The 25819-nt window shown below is 36.1% G+C and overlaps 2 protein-coding genes across 2 annotated transcripts; one reads left to right on the plus strand and one right to left on the minus strand.

The window, feature by feature from the left end:
- The first annotated feature begins 260 nt into the window (after nucleotides 1-260).
- Nucleotides 261-14819, plus strand: LOC116158724 (cilia- and flagella-associated protein 251-like). Its single transcript, XM_031471554.1, has 4 exons — nucleotides 261-1028; nucleotides 13556-13739; nucleotides 13787-13957; nucleotides 14658-14819. Exons 1-4 carry the CDS (start codon nucleotides 353-355, stop codon nucleotides 14788-14790), a joined length of 1164 nt encoding a protein of 387 aa, XP_031327414.1. The 5' UTR covers nucleotides 261-352; the 3' UTR covers nucleotides 14791-14819.
- LOC116158725 lies at nucleotides 11127-11755 on the minus strand. The gene is made up of 2 exons (XM_031471555.1): nucleotides 11672-11755; nucleotides 11127-11618 (listed from the first exon to the last, which is right to left on the minus strand). The coding sequence occupies exons 1-2, from the start codon at nucleotides 11717-11719 to the stop codon at nucleotides 11232-11234; spliced, it is 435 nt and encodes a 144-aa protein (XP_031327415.1). The 5' UTR covers nucleotides 11720-11755; the 3' UTR covers nucleotides 11127-11231.
- Nucleotides 14820-25819: the final 11000 nt, after the last annotated feature.

Raw genomic sequence — 25819 nt, forward strand, 5'->3', positions numbered from 1 at the left:
TTTAGGGCCAATGTTTTTGGTTAGAGTTTATTTCATACGATCACGAAATCCCAGAAATAACTTACGCGAGGATCTCTACACAAATCAGTATGATTTGTCAACTAACCTTGTGATTTGTCGATCTAAGCATCGTAATTTTGCTCTATATTCTGTGGTTTTGTTCGCACGTGACGTCACGCTAGATGCGCAAGAGCATACCGTTGTAAGTGTATCGTGCTAAAAACGGAAAAAAGATAAGGTGGCTAATTTCAGAATGTAATTTAAATTTGGCATTGCTCTTTGAGATACTTGAATACTTCTACACTATATAAGTCTTGAACACAGTTTGAATTGAAAAGCTTTCTACGTTTCAATGACGGACAGAGAAGAAGAGGAAGCATTAACAGAAGATTCGGAAAATGTGGTCGAAGAAGATGTTGGACAGATGGCCAGGGGAGAAGAGGAAGCATTAACAGAAGGGTCGACAAACGTGGTCGAGGAAGATGTTGGACAGATGGACAGAGGACAAGAGGAAGCATTGACAGAAGAGTCAGAAAACGTGGTCGAGGAAGACGTTGGACAGATTGGAAGAGACCAAGAGGAAGCATTGACAGAAGTTTCGAAAAACGTGGTGGAGGAAGATGTTGGACATATGGAGAGAGAAGAGGAGAAAGCTTTGACAGAAGATTCGGAAAACCCGGTGGAGCAAAATGTTGGACAGATGGATAGAGAAGAAGAAGCATGGACAGAAGAGTCGGAAAACTTGGTCGAGGAAGATATTGGATATATGGACAGAGAAGAAGAGGCAACATTGACGGAAGAATCGGAGAACTGGGTCGAGGAAGATGTCGGACAGATGGACAGAGAAGAAGAGGAAGCATTGACAGAAAATTCAGAAAACGTGGTCGAGGAAGATGTTAAGTCGAAAGTGTCGGACGAAGATAACCAACACATCTCAGGAGGGAAAGGAGAGGAAGCATTTCAGTCGTTGACAAACCGGTACTGTGGAAATTGGGATGTTTTCGGATTAAATAAGGAGGAGCTGTACGGTAATATTAATTTGATGTTAATCCTAGTTGAAAGTTACTATTTCGATTGAAATTTTACAGTAGCATTATGTTGGTAGTTTCCATTTATACCCTTACGGCTATAATTATGTTAGGATTTTGTCGAGGTAGAAAATAATGCTAATGCTATATCTATAACTGCGTTCTTGGTCTGGTAGATTAAAAATTAGTTGTATAGAAAAAGTTAGCAACACAATCTACGGCTTGATTGTTAGGAGGAAAATGCTTACTTTTTATACCTACATAGGTACTGTCAGCGCAAATATGGAGACTTAGTTCAAAACTCACTAAGAAAATAGTTATTCTTCATATATAAACGAGTTTAGTATTCAATTAAAAACCAGTTTAATTATACATTCTTTGCAAGAAAAAATTTGACCACCAATTTCTAAGCGGAAGCTATGCAAAGTTCTCGTTTGTTTTTCTAGGTTGTAACTCTACAAATTAATTGTCTAACCCCATATAAAAAGAAAACCTCTTGATCAAATTGAATAACATTTTAATATGATGGCAACTGAATGTTGATGAATTCACGTTCTAATTTTTTCCAAATTTGAATTCTGGTTGCGGTTAGAACCGATACATCTTACTTTTTTTGTCAAGCTCTTGTTAATTACTTCAGTTTTAAATCTCGTCGTCTCGACCTATTCCCTTTAGTAGAAAGTGTTATTCTTATTCGTCGGACGCAGACAGAATAGGAAAATGATTCCACTCTAACAATTGATGAACACCTAGGAACATTTAATATCTAGTGTAATATTAAAAACTGAAACAAAGGATTTCGCCTTAAGGCGAGTAACTTTAGCGCTATAAATTGATCCGTACTTTTCTGAAGGTTATATCGGATGTTTGCCTTTACTAGAAGAATCTTTGTTTAAAATGTTAAAAAAATATATCTCCATAAATAAGAAAGTTAACATTGCGCAAGTTGCGCATGCGCACATTAATCATCAAGATTTTTCTTGCTTGAGGTTATAAGATATATATTGCAAAATGAACGAACTAAATATGTTGAAAATTATAGTAGTTAAGGCTGTGGAAGAACGGACGGACGGACGGACGGAGAAAGTGGCCATAATAGCGCCTTCGTCGAAAAAAACTGGTCTAGATTTACACTACACCGGCTTATAAAAAAATGGTTCCTCTGGTCTTTTTACGTGAAACCCTATATAACACTTTTGAATTCGGTTTGAATTACAATGCGTATAATGTTTTTCTTCAATGACCCCCGTCGAGTAAACTAATAAAGTAGTTTCAATTTTAAATGAAAGTATTTAATAAGGGTAACATTAGAAAAATTTTGTCAATTGCATTAAACGAAAAGTGGTAAATTCAAGTAACCTAATACAGAAATTCACAGTAAGTATGGGTTTTCTGCAATGTTTTAAGCGAGAGAAATGGAGAAAGAGAAATTATACACAGAATCTAATACTCGCATAATAAAATGTACCTACAACGTTTTTTTTTAATTATAATTCTACAGCACGAATTCTTGGATCGCAATTTGGATTTTTTTAAATTTTATTTTTGATATTTTTGAGTGGGCGGGGTTTCAGCCAAGGCTGCGCTACCAACCCAACCCACTATACATTTACAAATATCCATGCCCGAACCCGGATTCGAACCAAGGACCCTTAGCACCACAGTCCAGCTTTAACTGAACTGCGCCACACGGGCCGATCGGATGTTTAGATAATAAACAAATTATCTTACTGAAATGAATTTATTCCTAGACTCTTACTGAAATATTTATAAATTCAATTCAATTACCCTAATTATTATGGAGTAATATGCAGATTTTTGATAGAAAATAAGCGAGAGTAAAATATTCGAAACATGCAACTTTTCTAAAATATGCAATTATTCAATATAGCATTTATATGCACTTTCAAATTAGTACATTGGCAGAAAATAAACAAGAAATTAGAAGCCTTTTAAATTTATTCAAAAAGCTGTAGGCCTAGATGGTTATGGTTTCTATTAACAAAAGCAGAGATTTTTGACATAACTTATATCAGATGTAGAAAACACAATTTCCTGGATTATTAACATTCATTCATTCAAGGGCGCAGAAATCAAAATAAATATAAAAATATTCGCGGTAAAATCGAGCAACGATAGCGCTTTTCCCCAAGCCTAGATTTATTTTTTTAATGATCGTACTTAATTTTCGAGATGGCAAGGGAGCTTCTACAAATAACAAAATTAGTCGATCTGCCCCTTTAGGTCAGAAGTATTAAAATCCAAATCGGATTTAAATCCTACAAAATGTTTTATTGTTTTAATGGGTTCAGTTTTTGCCCAACACGACTACCCTAGCCCCCCCCCCCCCGCGAAGCTGTGCTTAGGTGGTGAGGGGCGGTATTGAAGAACAGACTCACGGTCTTACAAACTTACTGGTTTCAAACACAGAATCGAGGTTCGTGTGTGTTCAGGTTTGTACACTGCTTGCACCATCTTTACCGATTAACTCGACGACTGAACCGACCGCAACGACATCTAATCCTCCATCTTTTAGGTCAGATTTTATTGCATTTGTATGCCATTTAATGTTTTCCGGGCGATGTGGAGTTGGAGGTGAAGGTTCGAATTCAATTAATGAATAATAATTGAAAAGAATTTACCTTGTGGTGAAGTAGGTATTCCGAAAGTTAGTTCATACTTTGGTGTATATTTTTAGTAGCGCTACGCGCATTATACGACAAGTTTACACTTTTCTTTTACTAAGTAAGTTGCCCGCTTAAGTTGCACATTCCTACATCTTTCCTCTTTGACTACCCACCCGAACGCGAATTATCACGGTTGTTCCCCCATTGTTATTAAAGTGAGAAGGATATTGGGAGTTGTTACATGGGATTCGAACCCAGGACTCTTGCAACCAAAGTTAGAGCTACCATAGTATTACACTATGGAGCTACTAACGTAAACTCATCTGAGCTATGCAGGTTCTTAGCCTCGTCTGGCTTACTAATGGATTATCTGCACAAAAATAAATATGAACCTAACTGCATTATATAGTTTTATTATCTATCGTTGAAATGCAAGTATTGGGGAATGTTAGTAAAATTACAACTGAAACACCCAAGATCAGTAGAAATAACATAAACCCTTATTTTCAATTCAAAATTACTTATAACTCTAAACTGCTATCAATTTGCAATGTAAAGTTGGACATTATCAAATCATTGTGTGGAACTGTAAGCTACCAATTGCAATTGAATTTTAAATTAGATCTGCCTACAACGAAACAATACCTATTCTTCCATTTAGCTGAATTCTAAAATTAATCATTTATTTGTTATTACAAGCACACAGTGAATAATAATGTAACGTAAGTTTAATTAGGTGTGTTATTAATGTAAAATTAATAAATTATTAATGAATTTATATCAATATTTAAATATAGATTGACTTGATAACAGTTAATTTTATTTATCACTCTACTTTATAAATTGTAAATTTCTAATACGAGCACCAAATTCACTATTTGTCATTTCGATGTTTGAACTCAAATTAAATATTTCAATTTGCTTATATAGCAAACAAAAAAGGAGAATTCTAGAATTGGCATTTCATGAAAAGAATTAGTCACATTAGTTTTGAGTCGTTATGACCGATAACTAATTCTTTATCGACCTAGTGGCGACTTGATGGTACCGTGATATCTATCACTCTAGAAGATTCGCTATAATCTTGTAATAGTAGGTAGATTCCACTATTAGAAGAAAATAAGACAAACTGGACGTTTATTGGTTAAGGCAATGACATGACCCTTCTTCGCACCTTTATCCGCTCATCCTTCCGTCTGTCCGTGTGGTTACTCCTGAAGTTTCCTAAAAGCTTGAAATTTGTGATATAGGTTCCTGTTGGTCTAAGCAGAATACAATTGAATTTAAGTTCAATAGGTCAAGGGTAATAGCAGTTATAGATATCTACCTGTTGTAACCTTCGATGGTTCTGTATCGGTTTATAAGAATATGTTTAAAGCAAAATTTGTTAAACTTGTTACGGTAAAATGAGTTATTTTCAGAAATTTTCATCATTTTCCCCCAGAAATTGGTTACTTTAGATTTTTGAGGTCACTAATACAGAATCTAAAATGAAATTTATCTATAAACAATAGTATATTAAGATACAAGTGTATAATCAAGTCTTTAAAGCACGCGCAACGAGTTTAAGGGCACGACGCAAAGCGGAGTGCCTTTAACGTTGCAAGTGCTTTAAAGACCAATTATACACGTGTATCTTATAGTATTTTTTATTATACCTGCAGTATAATTTAAAAATAGGAAATACAATGAAGTCATATTGACGTTATACTCGAATACATGTCTAATTAAGTGGGCTGGGTGTTCGTAATTTCACGATTGCCATGGAAATGTCACTTGACGTTTGCTTATAAAAATCATCGTCTTTGTGAATTAAACGATTTCCGTTGAAAAAGATAATACACCGTCCATTAAATCGGTTGTTGTAAAATCTAAACAACGTTGGTAGGTGTAAAATCCAAATCCAGTAAAGCCTATTATAAAGAATATGAAAAGTTGTTTCCATGGATGAATAGGAAGTTACGAATACAGTCTTAAATGCATCCATAATGCTGGCATATATGAAGGAAATGTCAAAGGTATTTAAATCTTCTATATTTTGGTGCACTCATTCAAAACTTTAAAGCAATGCTGCGATTAAAAAGTGGAACAGATTTGGAAGCATACCCTAAATTACGCGCGTTTGTGAAAGCTTCAACCAAAGGATAGGTACAAAAGCCAAAGAAATGTTCTGCATTTACAGAAAGCGACCTAAGAGGATTTTTTATTTCATCCAGATGACAGTTTCAAAAGTCATACTTGAAGTATCGTTACTTAGCAACTCGATTTTTTAGCGAAAAAAATTCTGAAAGGATCATTGGTGTCTTGATATTATATCAAGCTTTCAGAAATAGAATTTGAAATTATATGGTTGAAAAAAACTGGTTCAAAGCTAATATTAGATTCCGACTAACAAAACCAGGTTTCCTACAAAAAAAATATCCAAGACGAAAAGCATAAAAAAGGACGTTTGGTATAATTCAAGTTTTGCATATGATCTTACAAGAAAAGTTTTCTAAAAACATGAAATATTCGTATTATATCCTTTATTCATTATTGTGTGAAAATACTAGTATATCTATGAATTCCTATTGCTATTGCTGCACTGGGAAACATATATTCGTCAAAAGATGATCTGTAGAAATATCCTAGTACTGCGAACAGAAATAAATCAAACGATTTCACGCTTGGATATTTGACATTAACAGTATAGTGTTCAATATAAACCTGCTCTCCGACATCCACAATCAGAACCACATCCTGTTTTACAGCCACCGCTGTACTTGATGAGACCTTAAACTATGAAAGTTCCTTCTCTAAGGATGATACTCTCTTTAAATGCTGTTTCTAAAGACGATGTTTTCTCCTTTGTAACAAGATTTCATTTTATTTTATTAATATATACAATAAAAAAGTCTTCTGTACGTGTGTTTGTGACTGAACTCCTAAACGACTGGACGGATTTTGCTGAAAATTGTTAATGTGCCTCTGTGTGTCCTCGGATGGTCTAGATTCGCAATTAGGCCCAATCGGATTATAGGATTTTTTGAAAAACTACTTTTTTCCGTGATGTCGCACTCTGCTATTGCGCATACCGATGGATACATGCGCCAAGTTTATATTTTTCTTCAGTTTGTACACTGGATGCGCGATATTATATACCCGAAAATATCTCTATAGGAAATAAGGACACACTTAATCTTGCTTTTTAAAAAAAATCAAGTAGTTTTACAATCTGTGAAAGAATGTAAGAAAGTTTTCCATTGTTGACTTCAGAAAAATCGAAGGATACACTTGCGAATGAATACAGCCCTCGATCGTCAATATTTCTTCCAAATTTGAAGAAAAATATCTCTTCGTCCGTTGAACACAAGGTATACAAAATAACAAGAACATCCAATATCTTCTGATACGATTACAATGTTGTTATTAGATTGACTTTGAATACCAGTTTGAAAAGAAAGTACACCGAATCTTTTTGTACATCTTAAATTTATCTACAAAGTTAACTTTAAACGGCAATAAGCTAAAGAAATTTAGGTTAATTTAGTAAAAGATTTTATTCCACCATTCAATGCTCATACATAGCTCAGTTAATTTTCTCGTACCGTTTCCTTCGTCATCCTTCACGTTATCATACTACAATACAATTAAATGACATGAAATGAGACCCAAAACTTACCAGAAGTACCTAATAACCCAGGCTAAAAATTACATATCACCGTTAATATTGTCACACAATTTACCGTATAAAATTGAACTTGATTGGAAATGTTAGTCCATAGGTGCTAAATTGTAAACCCATATCTCCATTAATATTTACATACAACTCAGCACAAAATTCGTGCACAAATAGGGCGAATGTGTTGGGGGTTCAAAAGAGGAGTACCGTGTTCAATGAACGTGTTTATTATAATCGTGTGTTTATGTTCTACCTTCGTTTGTATGAATAAACAAAGATTCTACTACATATTCACCGAATTTTTTAGCACCAACTCGTAAAATCAGCCAAAATCTTTTATATTTATGTAGTCTGTAGTTATTAATAGCGAAATTTTAATAAATAAAAATCAAAAATAAAAGAATGGAAGATACTTGATCTTGAACCATTACATTCTTACGGTCGATAAAAAGTTATTCAATGTTGTATGTTACCAGTTTTTCTCATGTGCGAAATTAACTTTTAACGCTTCTTTCGCACGCTTTACTAATTTCAATTTGTTATGCTGCCAGTTTTTGTGAGTTAGTTTTAAATAACTTCTACGAAAGATATGCTTCATTGCTTGAATACATATTTATCGTTCTAGTTTAATGCTCTATGTCAGCATGCTCTAATTTGCGTATGTCTGCCAATATTTTATTTGTGCTTGAATAAATATGGACTTGTTATGATTGTGATGTTCCAGACTTGCGTGTGTTTTCAATGCGCTCATATTTTGTTACCGCATTGCTAGACGACTATATGATTGTATGTTGTAGTTTCATTATGGCATTGTCTCGCCACAAGGCATAGGTAGTCGTCCATGTCCTGTGGCGCATCATGAATGTTTAGCGATAACTGATAACTTGAAGCCTTTTGGCAATAATTCACTTCATTTCTTACGTCGATTTGTAACGCGTGGTTCCATTACTATACTCGCAGATTATAGACAGTTTACAAGGGACACTTTGTGGCCCATTCGCCCCATTCTTCCAAAAAGACCAAATCGTGTCCATCGGATGGAATAGATGATATTTCGGGATTTTAAAAGGGCGTGAGTTATTGATTATCTTTTAGATCAAACTTATCATCGGGCCTTACTATGCCACTCTTTTGAATAAATTGAAAGCAGGAGTTAGAACGGGCTAGTTACATTTACAAGGGTCGCACTGGCAAAAATTCCAATATGACAATTAATTTACCAATGGCTACCTCAGTAATAAAATTAATTTTCAAACCCCTTACCATGCGGAAGGTTGGCCTCTTATCTCCTCTGAGATCTGAAATTAAAAATCTGGTACTCTGTGGTTTGATTGAACTCCAATAAATACGAATATGGCCTTATTTGATTGAATTTATGTTAAATAAAGCAAAAGCTTTCAAGCTGCATGTTCCTTTAAACATTTCTGGATATAAAATACTAGCTGGATTCATAAAAGGAAATACAAGAAGGATAAAAAATTGCAATACATATCTTGTGATCCCATCCATGCCAAATTTGATCCTTACTTAAATATTATATCTTTACCACATAATATATTACTGGTGTGTATACTGGTACAAGAACCAAAGGAATGCTATTACTGAAATTAAATGTTAAATTCCCAAACAATAAAATAACATAACCAAAATCCTTTCCTTGGATTTGATTCTTATCAATAAATACCATACAAAATCATTTTGCTTATTTAAAAACCATCGTCTTTGTGAATAAAACGATTTCCGTTGAAGAAGATAACATACCGTCCATTAAATCGCTTGTAAAATTTAAACAAACGTTGGTAAGTGTAAAATCCAAATCCAGTAAAGTATATTCTAAGAATATGAAAAGTTGTTTCCATGGATGAATAGGAAGTTACTTATTACGAATAAAGTCTTAAATGCATCGATAATGCTGGCATATATGAAGGAAATGTCAAAGGTATTTAAATCTTCTATCTTTTGGTGCATTCATTCAAAACTTCAAACAATGCTGCGATTAAAAAGTGGAACAGATTTGGAAGCATACCCTAAATTACGCGCGTTTGTGAAAGCTTCAACCAAAAGATAGGTACAAGCCAAAGAAATGTTCTGCATTTACAGAAAGCGACCTAAGAGGATTTTTTATTTCACCCAGATGACAGTTTCAAAAGTCATACTTGAAGTATCATTACTTAGCAATTTTAAAGCACGTGTGTTTTAAAGGCCTTTTTTCGCACGCATTGGAGTGTTTAAAACGGATATTGTGATTCACGTATAATAAAAAAGTTAAAATAACTTACGTTAATGGACGTGAATAATAATCTCTTCTGGTAACGATTTGATCTCTCTTTGGAAAGGTAACTTCATTCATTCAATGTTCTCTGTTTATCACAATGTATGGCTGCGAAAATATCGCAGTTATGCGAAAATAGTAAAATTCTCACACTGAAAAATACGTGCGAACTCTTAGAAGGTTAACCTCGGCTCTGTCTAAAATACCTCCACACACTAGAACTAATGCTTATCTCAAAATGCACACCTTGTTATCACTTTTTATTTTCCGATATACTTTCGTTCTTGTTCGCTATGAAGCGGTACATGGGTATATTTCCGTATGTATACCAAACACTGAATTATAATTAAACTGGAACGCGCACTTGCCGGTCTCTGCCATAGAAACGTAGCGCGCCGAGAGAGATAACTGCAAGAAGATTGTATTTGTGTCTAGTATCGTAAGTATGCACATCTTCGAATATTCGAAAGAATTCTTGACGAGCCATATAGGGCACTACATCGATGTCAGTAGCACAAACCACTCGTACCCTAACTCCTGAGGCATACGGTAGACGACATTGGTCAATTTCTCGATTTCAGGATGCTTGGCTTGCGATAACCCGCGCGTGAAAGCCTGTTGGCTGTAGCTGCATGCAACTATGGAAATTATTACCATCCTTGTGATTGTCTCTTCCCGACGAAAAGTATTGGTTTACATATAACGAGTCTATACAAACATCAAACAGTTCCGTAATTTCCACATTGTAGTATGGGCTGATCCATCCGAATTCTTTATTGATAGAAGTTTGGTCAACCGATAATAATAGCTTCGCTTCGAGCACAATAAAGAACAGTAATATTGTGGGTTATATTTCTCTTTTTCTGTAGTAGGTTGCCATTAAAAACTGTAAATATTGCTCTTAGAATGCAAAAATATCAAGAAGTACCTACTGAAAATATTTCTTATAGGTACATGAAAAAACGCCCGACCGCCTGCAACCAACATCAGGTTGTTCCATGTCGACAATCACCTATCCTCCAGTAGCAGGTGTGGTTATTATTGGTAAAAAGCGTTGAGTGAAAAATTATTCAATGGTAAAAGCATTGTATTGTATAGATATGTATTGTAAAAGCATTGGTAAAAGCATAGTTGGTCTATGGTAAAAGTAAAATTTTTAGTTATTGATTATTATGCTCGACAGCAGTCTAAATTCCTTATGTTAATTAAAAAAATTAAAATTAAAATTAAAATTAAAATTAAAAAATTAATTAATTTATTATTTTATTTGGTTCCCCACTTTTTTTAGATGGTAAATCGCGTTTGAACCACCACCATCTTAATAGCATACTTGCTTTTTACTAAAAAAAACGGAGCGCAAAAATTGTAAAAGTAATTCTTTTGTTAAATATATGTACAGCTTGATGGTTTTTGGGCTATAACTTGTAGGTGATACAGAATAACAATCCTTCTTTATATCCTTAAGAACATGCATATCATTTTTCAAACCAATGGGACGACAGACATCAAGACAGACAGGGAAACAGACAAATAAAAATACAAAATTATTAGATCACTAATAACCGACGAATTTTGATGAAGACTGTAATTTTTAATTTACTACAATTGTTACATTTTCCAGTGAACGCAAAGTGAACAAGAAACTAAAACTTATGTATTGCTCTAACAACACAATTGTAAATTTTCGATCCAAGTCTGCCGAGATTTTCTTCGTTTATGTTCTTGCAGTTGTCTATGGATTGACGTACGCGATATTCTGCATCCGCCTCGTTCTGCTTTCCCAAATTATGTAAAACATCGCGTACCACATATTCACGAAATTTGTCGTAGTTGAACTCATTTTTGTCGTTTACAAAGTTCATCTTCTTAATCCAGCATTCGGAATACTTGTCCGCCAGAGGGAGGTTCAGTACGAATAGGTAGTCACCATCGAAAAATCTTTCCACTTGTTCTCTTCCTATGTTCAAGGCGGACATGCATTCGTAATCTTCAGGAGTGAGCGCGGAATCTGGTATGTCTACCTCAAATGTCTAAGGAAGCGTTGCTTCAAACTACAATGAAAGAAGGTGCAACAAATACTTACATGTCCAAAAAGACAGAGGGTTATTAACAGCAAGAAAATATGGTCCATTGTTTAAAAACTAGATTTATTTTCCAGTGATCGTTCTTAAATAGAAATAGGTAATCTTTGACTTTTGGTACATGGGTCAGATGGAATTGTTTATTATCATATGTGAAGGTGGTGACCTTACTATAAGTAGCCTCCTGAATCATTTTTGAAATATGCAATAGGGGCACAGAGCCCGCCACAATTACCTCGTTTTGAATAAACCCCTAATACCGCACATGTTCATTATTTTTTTGCTAATCAGCCTCTATTTTTAAATAAACTTTTAGTGTTCAAAAAAATGTTTTATGGTTTTAGGTACACGCTTATTAAATTAGGACTACGGAATTCAACTGTACTGTAAACCCCCATTGAACCATCTGTTGTATACGTGAATAACGTGTTCGTATTGCTCTTTTCAAAATTAATATTTGCGCACTTTAACAATTTAGAATGTGTTAACGTGCATATTAACTATGTAATAGACCGATTGCTCCTAATTTAAAGGAAATATCGCACTTTAACGGATCAGAACCGTTAATCTGCAGATTAATCCGTTAATGTGCACTTTAAGTTTTTCTAACATTAGCGGGAACAAATACAAGAAATACACTATATTTAATGGCGTTTGATAATGCTTTATGAACAAGATACTATCTTTTAGAGTATCGCATAACGCAGTGGTTCTCAAAGTGGGTGCCGCGGCACAGTATTTCATACGGGTGCCGCCGAGGGTGCCGCGAAATTTTTAAATATATAATTAACTTAAAATTACTTAAATTAAAAAAAGGAATTAAAACAATTAAAAAAAATTAATATTAGTTTTTTACTACAATTCTATGATTTTAAGTTTATGATTTCATTTCTATGGTTCACAATTCATTCATCAATCATATGCTGGTAGGTATTGCTTTACGTCTCACTTTCTTACTGTTATAACTCCCATTTTCAATATGTCTTTTCAACTAATCTGTTTAAGTACTACGTTATTCCTTCACTTCTCAGTCTCTCAGTGGCTCGGTAAGTGGTGTAACGTAAATATTAGAAAAAAAGTGGCACTTCTCTCGCACAATCATTCGCTCCCTTCTTTTTGCCGCAATCTATTATAAAAAAAGCGCGATCTCGGGGGGTTCGAACCCGCGTCATCATAATGGAAAGGCGGTGGCCTTGCATTTGTAGTTTGCGCTACGAACCGCCCTACTTGATATTAAATATCGCTTATTAAGCGACAAACTAATACGTATAATTAATAATAACATTAAAATCATGGGGATCCAAAACACAAACATACCCCATGAAAATATTTAATTGTTGTACAATTTAAATTAAAGGTGTTTACAGCGTACAACGCTACTAGTTTCTGCAAAAAACAATGCCATCATCAGGCTAACGTTACAATGAACGTGAAGTTTAAAGTTGCAAAATTGTTTAAAAATTGAAATAGAGGACAACAAAGTTACATCATAAAATTTAGTTGGAAAGAAGTTCAAAAATATTTGAGCGGAGAAGGACTAGGTACCGACAGTGGTATGCTGCAAGCTGCAACTATCTAAGGTTTGAGTTATAATAATAATAACTTCCGACCTTACGGGACTGACAGTTCCGACAAATTTGTTTAAGCGTAGCTTAAAATCCATGGTAACGATTATTGAAACAATGGTTACCATAGATTTTAAGCTAAGCCATAAGTCGGTTTGGAAACTCTGTTTAGCACTGTAATGATACGCGCTACCTAGATTTAAAACGCACATTAGTGACTGATGATGACTCCCAACTTACATTAAACGACTTAATCATTTAACTATGTATGATGTGCCAAGCGAATGCACTCAACTTATGACAACAATATTTTAATTTTAGGAGTTGTATACGATGGCGAGTTTGACGATGGACAATACCATGGTGACGGCACACTTACATATCCAATGGGACATAAGTTTTATGGGACGTGGTGTCATGGTCGACTAATAAATTACAGGTTTCAATTTCCCGATTCGCTTGAATACGTGACCGACTGGAAGTATTGCAAAATGCCTGATCGAAGGTTTGCATTTTCGTCGCAGACCCTTGTAAAACCGTTTACGATTTTAGATATTTTGCTTGTATACAAGATGGGCTTCGCCCAGCCGGTAGATCGCTGTTGACTAATGATGAACCTCCTCCGAGACGAATTCCAGAAGGTTGCTACGATACGGGTGATGGATTTTATAATCCAAAAACCAAATGCGTCATGTCTGCAATACGTCCTGGACACATTATACGGTAGGTTTTTTTTCGTAAGGATGAGAGCTAGCCAATGATTTTTTTGTACTCCGTGGACTAAATCAACATATCAACTTCGTTTCGCGCAACAAACTGCATCCTCGAGATTAAAACACATACTTTGGTCCCTTGGTATATAATATACTATTTTTACGTTGGGTTAACAAATGGCGAGCAAATTGAAACATTTCAGTTATCGATTAGAAATGTCCATATTGTCACAGTAAAATGGAAACGAAAACCTCCTTCAATAGACAAATTTTGTGATCCTATGTCTCATTAGGGTGATTCGACCGAATTGAAACTTGCAAGCATACTCAAAACGTTCCAAGATATTACATCCGTAGTTTTTGATGTAGGGTCAATGATTCAGGAGGCAGAACGAGTTGAAGAAATTTGCGTATCAGCAAAATATCGGATTTCACGTTGGTTTTGTGGTTCCAGAGTGCATTACGAATATAAATAATTACCCAAAAACCGACGATAATTGCAATACTTTGCGAAGTGCGGAAAGTAGTCTAGTACTATGATGTAAAGCTTTTGTATAAAAGTATCTGGGAACGACCCAGGAGACTTTTTAAGTTTCAAATTAGGCCTCGGCATCTCAAAAAACATAGCAACGTTAGACCAATTTTGTTCCCATATTTATTACGGCTATACGATGTATCCCTTAGCTTTAATGATTTCCACTTCTCAACAGGATTCCCAAAAAGTCAGAGGAGGCCTGGATAATGCCGCATTGTCGAAAAGCATGGGACCAACCAACGGAGTATAACCCGAAATTATATGAAAAGTGGGTGTCTGGTAGAAAAGGGGAATGCGAGAAGCGGTAAATCTCCTTCCCTTACCAATCTACCGCCAAAATGGGATCTGGGGAAATTTTTTCCTACATTATATTATTATCTATATGTATTCAATTTTACATAAATATACATGTAATGCTCATGTATGAGTGTAATTAATGCAGTGATGGCTCTGCAAACTTGTCTAATTTTATCATCAGTTTAGGGAACGTTCCTGGGGATTTTAATACAGTTCATTAATGATTATTACAGCGCCTGAAAGTAAACTTTCGTCTTGAAATTTCAAGCCCTGTCTTCTCTTCTGGCACTCATGGTGATCACATAGGTTTTTGTGTCGCCAACGACGGTTGTTCAACCTGGGTATGTTAATAGAGTGGATTTTGGCAAATTTATTTGTAAAAATGCGACGAACTTTGGCTGCTCGCACATAGCCGGTGCTGGAGGAATTAAAACCCAATTATTGTTATTGTTCGAGTGTAATTTAATTAAAGATATTAATACAAAGTATCTTGTAATTCCTCAAGCGGTAGTCGGCGGCAAAACGGCGGTACAGGGAACGGACGGACGAACGGACTCGTGCGCCACCAGACGATAATCTCACGCCTGGACGTTGTCGGCGGTAATTACGGACGGACGGGTCGGTTTCGGTAGCCCCGAAAGTAGTCTTAATCGGAGATGATAATTCCAGGTATTCGGCGGTCAGGTCCAGCAAACGGCGGCGGTAATGTCTGGAACTCTAAAACAAAATATGGCCTACCGGCAAATTCCCTAGCGGAAAAAAAGTAATTAGGCACAACGGCGGTTGTTATAATAGGCAAATTCGGGAAAACGGATAAAATCAATTCCCCCCCTATAATTTAATCACTAAAACGGCTTACTTTCGAAAAATTTATATCGCGGTCGGAAACAGGCAAAAATATTAAACTTACGTCTGGCACGTAGACCGCAAAAGATGAAAGATGAGAAAAAGATCTCGTACGGTCGGTATAACGCTAAAGATGCAAAAGATTTTTATAAAGGAAACCCAATTTGGTAGAAGTGGAACAAGGAAAATCCAAACCGTAGCGTATTCAATACGAAATCGAAACCAGTCAATTCCATTTTTAATCAATTACTCGGCTTCTGTTCGTCCTAAAATTCCCGAACATCTGGGAATCGATTTCTTAATTAAGCGCGCAAAATTTGATACCACAATTGTCTCAATCGGCGCTCCTGTACTATAATTCATTTAATCAGTGCATGCTAATTATACATACTCAAAAGACACAACGGAAGCTCACCAACTCATTACATTAATTAACTGTACGAGTACGTATGTTAATTGCAAGTTTTCGGACTCAGTGTAGGTGGCGGTTATCTAATTTTTGCAGGCACAACGTTAACTGATAGCGGGCAAAACAACTCGCTTCGAAACTTGATATTATGGGGAACTAAAACAGCTTATAAACAATTAACGGCGCTGAAACCAAAACATATTAATTGTCCTTCATCTTCTCCAGAACAAGACCCTTCGGTGGTTACAAAAATAATTCCAAAATTCCAACATCAACGGGTGTAGGGGGACTAATTAATTGCGGTATCTCCTTGTCTCCATGGCATCGCAGAAACTTCTCAAAATTACGGTTTTCTATGTAACGAAGCTCAAACCAATGGTTACTATACAGGGTGGTACTTGTAAACGGCAAAATCCACTCAGAAACTCTGGATGCTTCGTTACAAAAAGGTAGCTTTTAATCTCACTTTGGCCGGCTGGCTGGCTGGCTGTCTGGCTGACTAACTGGCGGCGAATGCGAGCCAGTAGTAGAAAGATGAACAATATACATGAACCTACAGGGGTGGTGTAATTAATAACTTTAGGAAGGGGGTATATGATGTGGGGTCGGCGACATCTGGGCGCCATCCCTGAGCTTGTTATACTAACCTGGAGATTTTTCAGTTTTTTTTCTTCCACAGTTTTCCTCCGAATGTTTTCAAATTGGTGTCGTCGAAAAGATCACGTAAACGCGCACAACTCCTTTTCTTGGCCGAATGTTGATTTTTTTTTCGAAATTAGCCATCTTCGAAGGGTAGTCTACTTCGGGCGCCCAAAAGGTATCTTCCGCTGTGAATTTTGTCACGCGGTTTAAAGTTTCTTAAAGCTCGAATCGCAGTCTTTCTTTCTCGTGTCGCCAATGGATGTGCTATGAGAAGTGCCCTAAAAATTGAGTACAATTTTGTGGCGTGTTTTTAGAGGAATCCACCAAAACGCAATTTGCGGGTGAACGGGACGTCGGAAGCGGGTATCGGCAAAGGGAATGTGGTTACCCCAGACAAGATCTTATTGATGTCAAAACTGGCTAATCGAATACTGATCTGCGCTTAAGTCCCTTCGATCTCACACGAAGACTTTGATCACTTTTTTATGATTGAAAGCCTTCGCTTATTAAAGATTGCGACGTTTTAGTTACCAATCCGATCCTCCTTTCGCAATTAAGATCCCTCTCTGGTCGATGAAAACCACGCTAATTAGGAAATGAACTTTGGAAGGAAGTCCGCGCACAAATGGCATGAAAATAAATTATTTACAAATGATTGGAATTAAATCACACCAGCGGGCGAAAGAAACGGCAGTCGACGGCAACCTGGATGTGATGTCAGTGACAGAGGGATGGACGGACTCGAGCGCTACTAGGTTGGGCGCAATCGGTAGCCACAGAATTCAGAGGGCGGTTACATCCAGGGAAAATACAAAAACAGAATTACGGCACATGGATAGGGTAGAAATTGCGCTAATGGGAACACAAGCTGTTGCATAAAGTAGCTGTAGCTACGGGAAAAGCAGAGCAGTAGCCCCTTACAATTAACGGAGGAAGCAAATGCTTACCTTTAAAGTTAACGGAACGGTGATAAAATCTCAAAAATGTAAGTGAAAAATGTGCAAAAGCTATCTACTTTTCAATTACAACATCAAAGGCAACAAGATCGCCTCTAAACAATGACTTTACCTGTTACAACAATCAGCTATTTCATGAAGGGATCGACGATTTTCCAGCTGACATAGCATATTGATTACATCCAAACATTCAAACCTGTTTATTTAATTGTGTGGCCCGCGATAAACATAAATGTAATTGGTCTAAAAATTTAGCTCAATTAAGCGCGCTTCTAATAAAACCACTCATTGTTACTATCATTAGGTATTATTATTATTACACTTACTCAGTATTATCATTGAATAAAAATAGTGTTTTTATTCAATGGTATTATGTATTATGTAAATTTCGAAATGATGTTTTACAACAAGAGCACAAGTGGCAATGCTTATGGCTATATGTGTTTACTTTCTTTAGTTGCCCACCACTCAAAAGGCGATGGTTTAACCCTTGCCGTATCTAAATGTTTTATGTTGACAAACTAAAATTCTCAATAAATCCTGCAACTTTTACATACCTATCGTTTTTAAACACTTATCGCCTTGTGAAAATCGGCGAAAGCTAGTATAAGAATAACGTAAAGTTAGTTCGTCAAAAAGATTTGCGACAGTCGTTATGTTTTATTAATTAGGAGAAATAAGGACAAACATTTCGATTTTCCAGCATTGATAAATTTAACTGAATCTAGGGATGTAGGCACATTTATCAATTATCAAAACGAACGTATATGTCGACACAACCATGAAAGTTGGTTAACAATACACAATAATTAATTTCACTGTGAATATTAATTAGAGACAACTCGCGCAGAAACTATTGTAAATCGATGACTGCAATCCCTTTATCGCCAGAGGAATCCTATAGTGGAAACGTTACAAATAATGAATTGTAAGGAAACCCTCGAGATTAATTGGTGATCTACATGAAATTCCATCGTAGCTGCAGCGTAGAAACCAAATAACGTAACTCGGCGCCCTAACATTATCAGCGTTTCCATTTCCACAAAATTACAATATTTGCATATACAGACCCAGCGTTTGTAAAGTTTCCACTAAATGACTAACAGAATCAATAACAGAGGAAAAGTGCTTTTGTTCATAGCCGTCAGAGCAGTTAATTAGGTATTTACTCACACAGAAAAAGTGAAGTTTGTGGAACCCTAATTTTAGGATGGCTTTTGCCGCTTTTGAAAATTAAGTAAGGAGCTTTAAACTAGTTCTCTTGTTTGTAATAATAATGGTAAGCGGCTTTATTGCATTAGACTTATTTTTTTGTAAAAGTAAAAGAGAATGCTTTATAACAACATATAATAATAATAATAATAATAATAATATTTATTGTGCAGAAAGCTATACACAAAAGGTAGGAGTTCAGCTTATAGCTGTTCTTCCACTCCACCAAAAGCAACTGTTACAACAAATAGTAATTAGACAAGAGGTTACTTATTATGCCTACCTATATCTATACAGCATATAGTTGTAGCAAACGACTTTTTAATTTGTTTCTAATTGTAGGTACACTATTTCCACTTTCTAATATGGACATAAACTCATTTATTAAGCGAGGCGCTAAAATGGCAAATGCACATTTGTAGCAAACGACTTTTTAATTTGTTTCTAATTGTGGGTACACTATTTCCACTTTCTAATATGGACATAAACTCATTTATTAAGCGAGGCGCTAAAATGGCAAATGCACATTGGTACTTAGAAGTACGGTATGGGGGTAAGTATATTATAGAAATACTTATGCCTAGTATTCACACAGTGCAAATCGGACCTTAATTGTAGTAAGTCGTACAGGTAATTTGGATTTTTATGACGTACTACATTATATAGAAGCATGATATATTGAGACGTGAGTGATTCTTTCATTTTAAGGATAGAGTATCTATAATAAAACGGAGTTACATGGTATCTAAAGTTAACATTAAAAGAAAAACGTAAGCAAGAGTTTTGCAGGAGCTGAATTTTGTACTTTAATTCACCAGTTAGGAAAGGGTAGTATACAGCACAACAATAGTAAAAGCGAGTTAATATTAAATTTCGAACAAGAGACCATTTTATAGTAGCTGGCAAAATCTTCTTAAAACTATAAAAGTGCTTAAATTTAACAAATGATGATTGTAACATCATTTTAGTATGTTTTTCAAAGTTCAAGTTACTGTCAAACCATACACCTAGATTCTTTGCCTCTTCAGAGAATTCTATTTCGATATTGTTTATAGATATCCGCACAGTGAGATGTTCAAAAGCACGTACGCGCATAGCACTAGAACCAACACACATAGCTATTGTTTTTGAAGGATTGATTATCAGTCCGTTAGCAGTCGACCAATCAGATATCCGTTGGAGATTGAGGTTGATAGATTGTATAGCTTCATTAATTTTATGTGGAGAGGAAGAGGCGTACAGCTGAGTGTCGTCAGCATATTGAAGTAATTTACAATCGGGAGTAGTTACTGATGGTAAGTCAGAGATGAAAACGATAAACAGAAGAGGCCCAAGGATGCTGCCCTGCGGTACTCCTTTGATGACACTCATTTCATCAGACATCACGTTGTACATCTTGACACACTGAGCCCTGTTACACAGGTAGCTTCTAAACCATATTAAAGCGCTATCAGAAAGCCCGTAATATGCAAGTTTCGCAAGTAGCAATTCGTGATTAATTACATCAAAAGCTTTGCTGTAGTCAAGGAGTATAAGTACATTGACTTCCATTTTATCTATACTGGCTGCAAAGTCGTTGGTTAGTTTTAGAAGAGCCGAGTTTGTGCTGCGGAATGGTCTGAAGCCAGATTGTACATCGGGTATTACATAGCGTTCAACATGGCTATATAACTGTTGATGTACCACTTTTTCCAATATTTTAGATAAAGTTGGTAAAATACTGATAGGTCTAAGATCGTTCATGTTTGCTGGGTTAGAGGTTTTAGGAACAGGGATTATGATAGATTTCTTCCATATGCTGGGCACGACAGATAAAGACAACGAAGTATTAAGAATATGTGTTATATGATTTATGCAATAAGGGGCAATAATTTTTAGAAGTTTTAGGCGAATGTTATCTATTCCGTTCGCGTTTGATGACAGTGAACAGATTATTTTCGTTATGACATCACCACTGACTTCATTAAAAACAAACTTGTTCACGCCACTTTTACTGTTGTTATTAAAGAAATGAATGAGATTATTATCAACAACCGGAGAGACAATAGAAGTTATAAAATGACGGTTAAGATCGTTAGGATGACACAGATCGGGTGGAAGCGATGGTTTGTTTGTTCGATGAATGTTAAATTTATCAAGGTACTGCCAAAGCTTCTTAGGATTGTTCTCGTTCTCCTTTAGAACATACTTAATAAAACTTGCTTTCTCTCTTCGAATAGCTGCAGTAACCAAATTCCTCATGCTTTTAAACCAGTTGAAATCACTTAATGATTTGGTTTTTAAGAACTTTTTATAAGCCTTTTCTTTTAAGCGGATCATTTCAGTTATAGTGTCAGTTATGTAAGGCTGCCGGCATCTCTTACCAATGGTTATTGTCTTATATGGAGCATGCATGTCGAAGAGAAACAATATAGCTTCATTCAAAAAGGATATTTTATCATCAATTCCCGCTAATTCATAAATATGATCCCAATGCATGCTGATACAATCACGAGCGAAGAGTGCAGGATCAAACAAACTGAAATCACGATAGCTGATTTTCACCTGGTTATTCTCACGAACAGGAACCTTTATTTCACAGTAAGTTAGTCGGTGATCAGTCATATGCAACATGTCAACAGTACCCATATTCTCAACTTCTATTTCCTTACTGATGCAAATTAAATCTAACAGCGTGTGTGAACTAGCAGTCACTCGAGTAGGTTCATCCATTATCTGATGCATTTGAAACATATTAAGTATATCCATGAGACGATTATGTTCTTGCGTGTCAGATTTATACATATCAATATTCAAGTCGCCAACAAGTATAGGTTGTTCTACATGTAAGTATATATCGGACAGCGTGGACTCTAAGTCATCCAACGATTTATTACGAGTAGATTGATCAGGCGGTATGTACACTACTCCAAAACCAAAGTTTACTTTATTAATTTCAATTTTTATCCATAACTGCTCCAATTTACTGCTGTGGCAAGGCGGGGTGCTTATAACCTTGTATTTGATGTTTGAGCTAACGTACCAGCACACTCCCCACCTCGTGACGGCCTATCACTACGAATAAGAGAGTAATTTGGCAGACCATATAAGTAATTAGGCATGTTAGACGAGAGCCAGGTTTCTGAAATGGCAACTAAATGAAAATTCTCCTTATTAATATAGTCGCAAAATTCGTGGTAACAAGAATTCAGTGATCGGATATTGACATGACATACACGAAGGCGTTGATGCTTAGGAAGTTTCACACCATTGTTGTTGCTTCGCATTTTGTTATTATGGCTCCTGATATGGTTGTGATGCATGCTGGTACTTATTAATATGTGCTTTGGACACTTTCTGTCGATACCGAACGCTCCAGAGAAAACTCTTCACCTGAATCTGCTGAAGAAACAATTTTTCCTTCTGCTAAGAGGTCTCGTTTTAGGTAGTTGATTAGTCTCTTACACCTTTCTTTAATAGATCGTTGTGAAAAGAACGAGGTGACAAGCTTGATTAATGAGATTAGGTCATCAATTTGTTGCGTGTAATTTCTGGCGAATTCTAGGGGTTTGTTGTTGCCTTTTACTTTGCTTAAAAAGTCCGTAAACGTGTAGTCAATGACACGGTCATCATTACTCCATACGTGCTCAATTTCTTCATAGTTTTCTGTAACCTGGGACGCTCTCAGTGAGGGCGTCTGGTCTACTAGCCTCTTCTTCATTTTTGTAGGTGGACGAGCAAACTTAGTGGGTTCCACTGGGAAAGAGTCATGTATAGGGGTTGAGATACTGGAGGGTCGGCTTGTTCTGTTGCAATGTTGCCTTCCGTTGATGCAGCACTTTCGTCATAATCGAAGGTTGGGGCGCTAATCAAAGACGTGGGAGTTGAAACAGGACGAGGTCGCTTATTCGATTCAATTATTGCAGTTACTATCTGCTCGGTCTCGCTATTGGGTACAGTCCTGGTGCATTTGGTCGCAATGTGGCCAATTTCCTTGCATTTGAAACATTTAATCTTATCGTCGGATATGAAGATTCGGTACTCCTCGTCCTCGAACTCGATAACGATGGATGCTGGAATTTCTAATCCCTCATTGGGATCACAAGCAACGAAAACTTGACGACGGAAGCTGTATACGTGTGTATACCCTTCCATTCCTATACCAGCTCCTATGAAAGACATTGGCGACAATAATTTTAAATTTTGATGTTTTAGTTCTTGTTCTATTATGAAATGAGGGATGCAGGGTGACACGTTAGACAGTACAATCCTTTTGGCAGGCAGTATCAACTTTCTTGCCGGCACAAATATGTGATTGATATTAATACCACCTTCATTTTCAATGAACGTTTGTACTAACTGCTTAGACGCAAAGTAAATACATATTCTATTATTGCTCATTCTGGATGCAAAAAGAATGTTTTTTGAACCAATGATTTGGCCAGTAGCAAGTACATAATCCTTGACGGCGAGGCCTTCAATGACAGGAAAGATTACGGCTTGATTTTTTCGCGGGAAGGCTGATGCAGAAACAACATTGGAAAACGATCTTGGTTTATCAGTAGGTACTTTTATTGATTCCTCCTGGTCCCCCCTGTTGTCAGAAGGGCCCGGTGTTGTGGCAGGTGATGCCATTATAAGTATGGATAAAGTAGTTTATTTTTGGGAAATACAGTAAGAGGTGACATTGATAATAGAGGACACTTTCAATTGTAAGTTAAAAGGTGATAAGGTCACGAGCGTATCGTCTAGCGAAAGAATGTTATCGTTACCTTGATTTGGCCGCGTATCGTCTATATAATCACTGTGAAGTCCCGAAACTGTTGTTTTGAGGCGTACCACGCCAGTAAGATTAATTTTCAGAAACAAAACACCTCGTATTTAAGAACACTGGAGAGCGCACTAGAACACGTCCGTACTCACGGAAGATGCATTTTACTTTTTGAGGTTGCTATGAAAAATTTTACGCATATTTGCTTGGCGTTTCAAAGTGATGCACATTTTAGGGATTGGGAAATTTCCTTAAAAGTAGGGTAAAACCTCAGAAGTTTTAAGTGACTAAAAATTGAAACCGTCGCCTTTTGATCGTGACTGGAATATTATGGCATTCAATAGGTATTGGTCATTCTGTTTTATTAGTACATAATTATCTACAACTTTTTTCTCTATTCCTTTTTTTCTGAAGTGGAAAGTGGAAAAACAAATTGGTACAACCGGCTAGCCCACGGCTCCACGAAAACGCGCGATTCAGAAATGTGTGCGGATGTGATGAAAAGTAGGTACTTAGGTACATTTACAGAGCCGCCGCATCGAAACAATTAACTTTTTAGCAAAAATTAAAGAGAATTTTGTCCCCTTAATTTTTGTATAGGCGAATATTTTTCCTAAAACGCACGAGAACCGAAATATTTGCCAAAAATCAATTTTTTCAACAAAACACGATTTTTTTTACAATTTCCATATGGAGTTCGAGGTCGCAAAATCAATATGTTGTTTTTGATACTTGACCTTACACCATGCACCAGAAATCAAAACTCCTTGAATTATTTTTAGGTAAAAAGTACCTGGACGACTGGGCTACACGGTAAGTAGGAACATAGGGATTTAACATGGGAAATTGGTTTCATTCAATATCCTGCCCTCCTGTACATTTTACAGAAAAAAAACTAGAATTGAAAGTTGTTCAGAATTAAAAAGTGCATACAACACTTTTTTTACATGTTTTATTAGCTTTAGAAATAAATTTCAACATTTCTCTTAGTAGCAATTCATAAAACAACACAAGTCATGGCTATTGCTACTAATAACAAATGTTGAAAGTTATTTTTAAATTTGCGGGTATACTAAAAGCTTAATAAAACTTGTAAAACAGTTTTGTATGCACCTTTTAATTCTGAACAACTTTAAACTCTACAGTTTTTCTGTAAAATGTACAGGAATGCAGGATATTGCATAAAACCAATTTCCCATGTTAAATCCCTATGTTCCTACTTACCGTGCACCACCCGGTATATGCATACAGGGGTGTGGTTTAATAACAGATAAATTCAATAAAAATGAAATGGAGGCGTGGTCGTAAATATGCTGGGACCCATCGATTTTGCTTTTGGATTGTGCATATTAGGGATACAGAGTGCCCCAAAAAAGCGTGAAGAAAATATATTTTTCCATGAATAGAATTACCCGTATATTATTGCCGGACCTTGATTGCAACGTGACCGGACCGATCGTGGGAATCAGCCTTATGATTGCGGAGCGCCCTAGGTCCAATGGTCTCGACAGTCGACATCTTCGCCTTTTTGGTTTCTATACCTCCTTGTTATCGGGCGACGATTTAATTGCTACAGTGTTCCCGAGACTGTTCATAAAAAGTTGAATTTTTGAAAAAGTCTTAAGTGTGAGGTGTATTTCGGAAAAGTCTTGTTACCGGTTCGACTTGGAGACCAGCATTTAAAATTGTGAGTAAAAAATTAAAATTAATTCGGGTTCTTTTTTCTCTTTTGCTCATTATTTTTGGGCTGGTGCCCTAAGCACGTGCTTAGTCTGCTTATGCATCAATCCGGCTCTGACATTACTATGCTACATTTAAGTAGGTATAATTACGAGTAATAATGCTCTGCAATTTTATCACGATCTGGTAACCAGCAAATTAATCGACTAATCGACGTGTTTCCTATGGCATAATCCATTATTTCATTTACCTATTAACTTAGTCGTTCTTGAGTGACTGATTTTGAATTGACACTTAGCAAATTTGTAAACAGTTTGTAATATTTGGCGAAATTGCTTCAGTCGTTAAAGCTTTCGGCTGTGTTTGTACATTCGAAACGTGCACTAAGTGGTAGTCAGCGAAGCAGAAACTTTTGTAATTTGAGCAATGAAAATAGATACACATTGCTCTTAGTCGACTTTGTCTTGCACATAAGGGAGAGTTCACTGCTAAACTTAAGTAAGTCACTGTAGGTCTCAGACCTAGAATGTGAAAAAAATGGGACG

This window comes from Photinus pyralis, unplaced genomic scaffold, assembly GCF_008802855.1.
Source record: "Photinus pyralis isolate 1611_PpyrPB1 unplaced genomic scaffold, Ppyr1.3 Ppyr1.4_LG1, whole genome shotgun sequence".
In the NCBI taxonomy this organism is placed as follows: Eukaryota; Metazoa; Arthropoda; class Insecta; order Coleoptera; family Lampyridae; genus Photinus; species Photinus pyralis.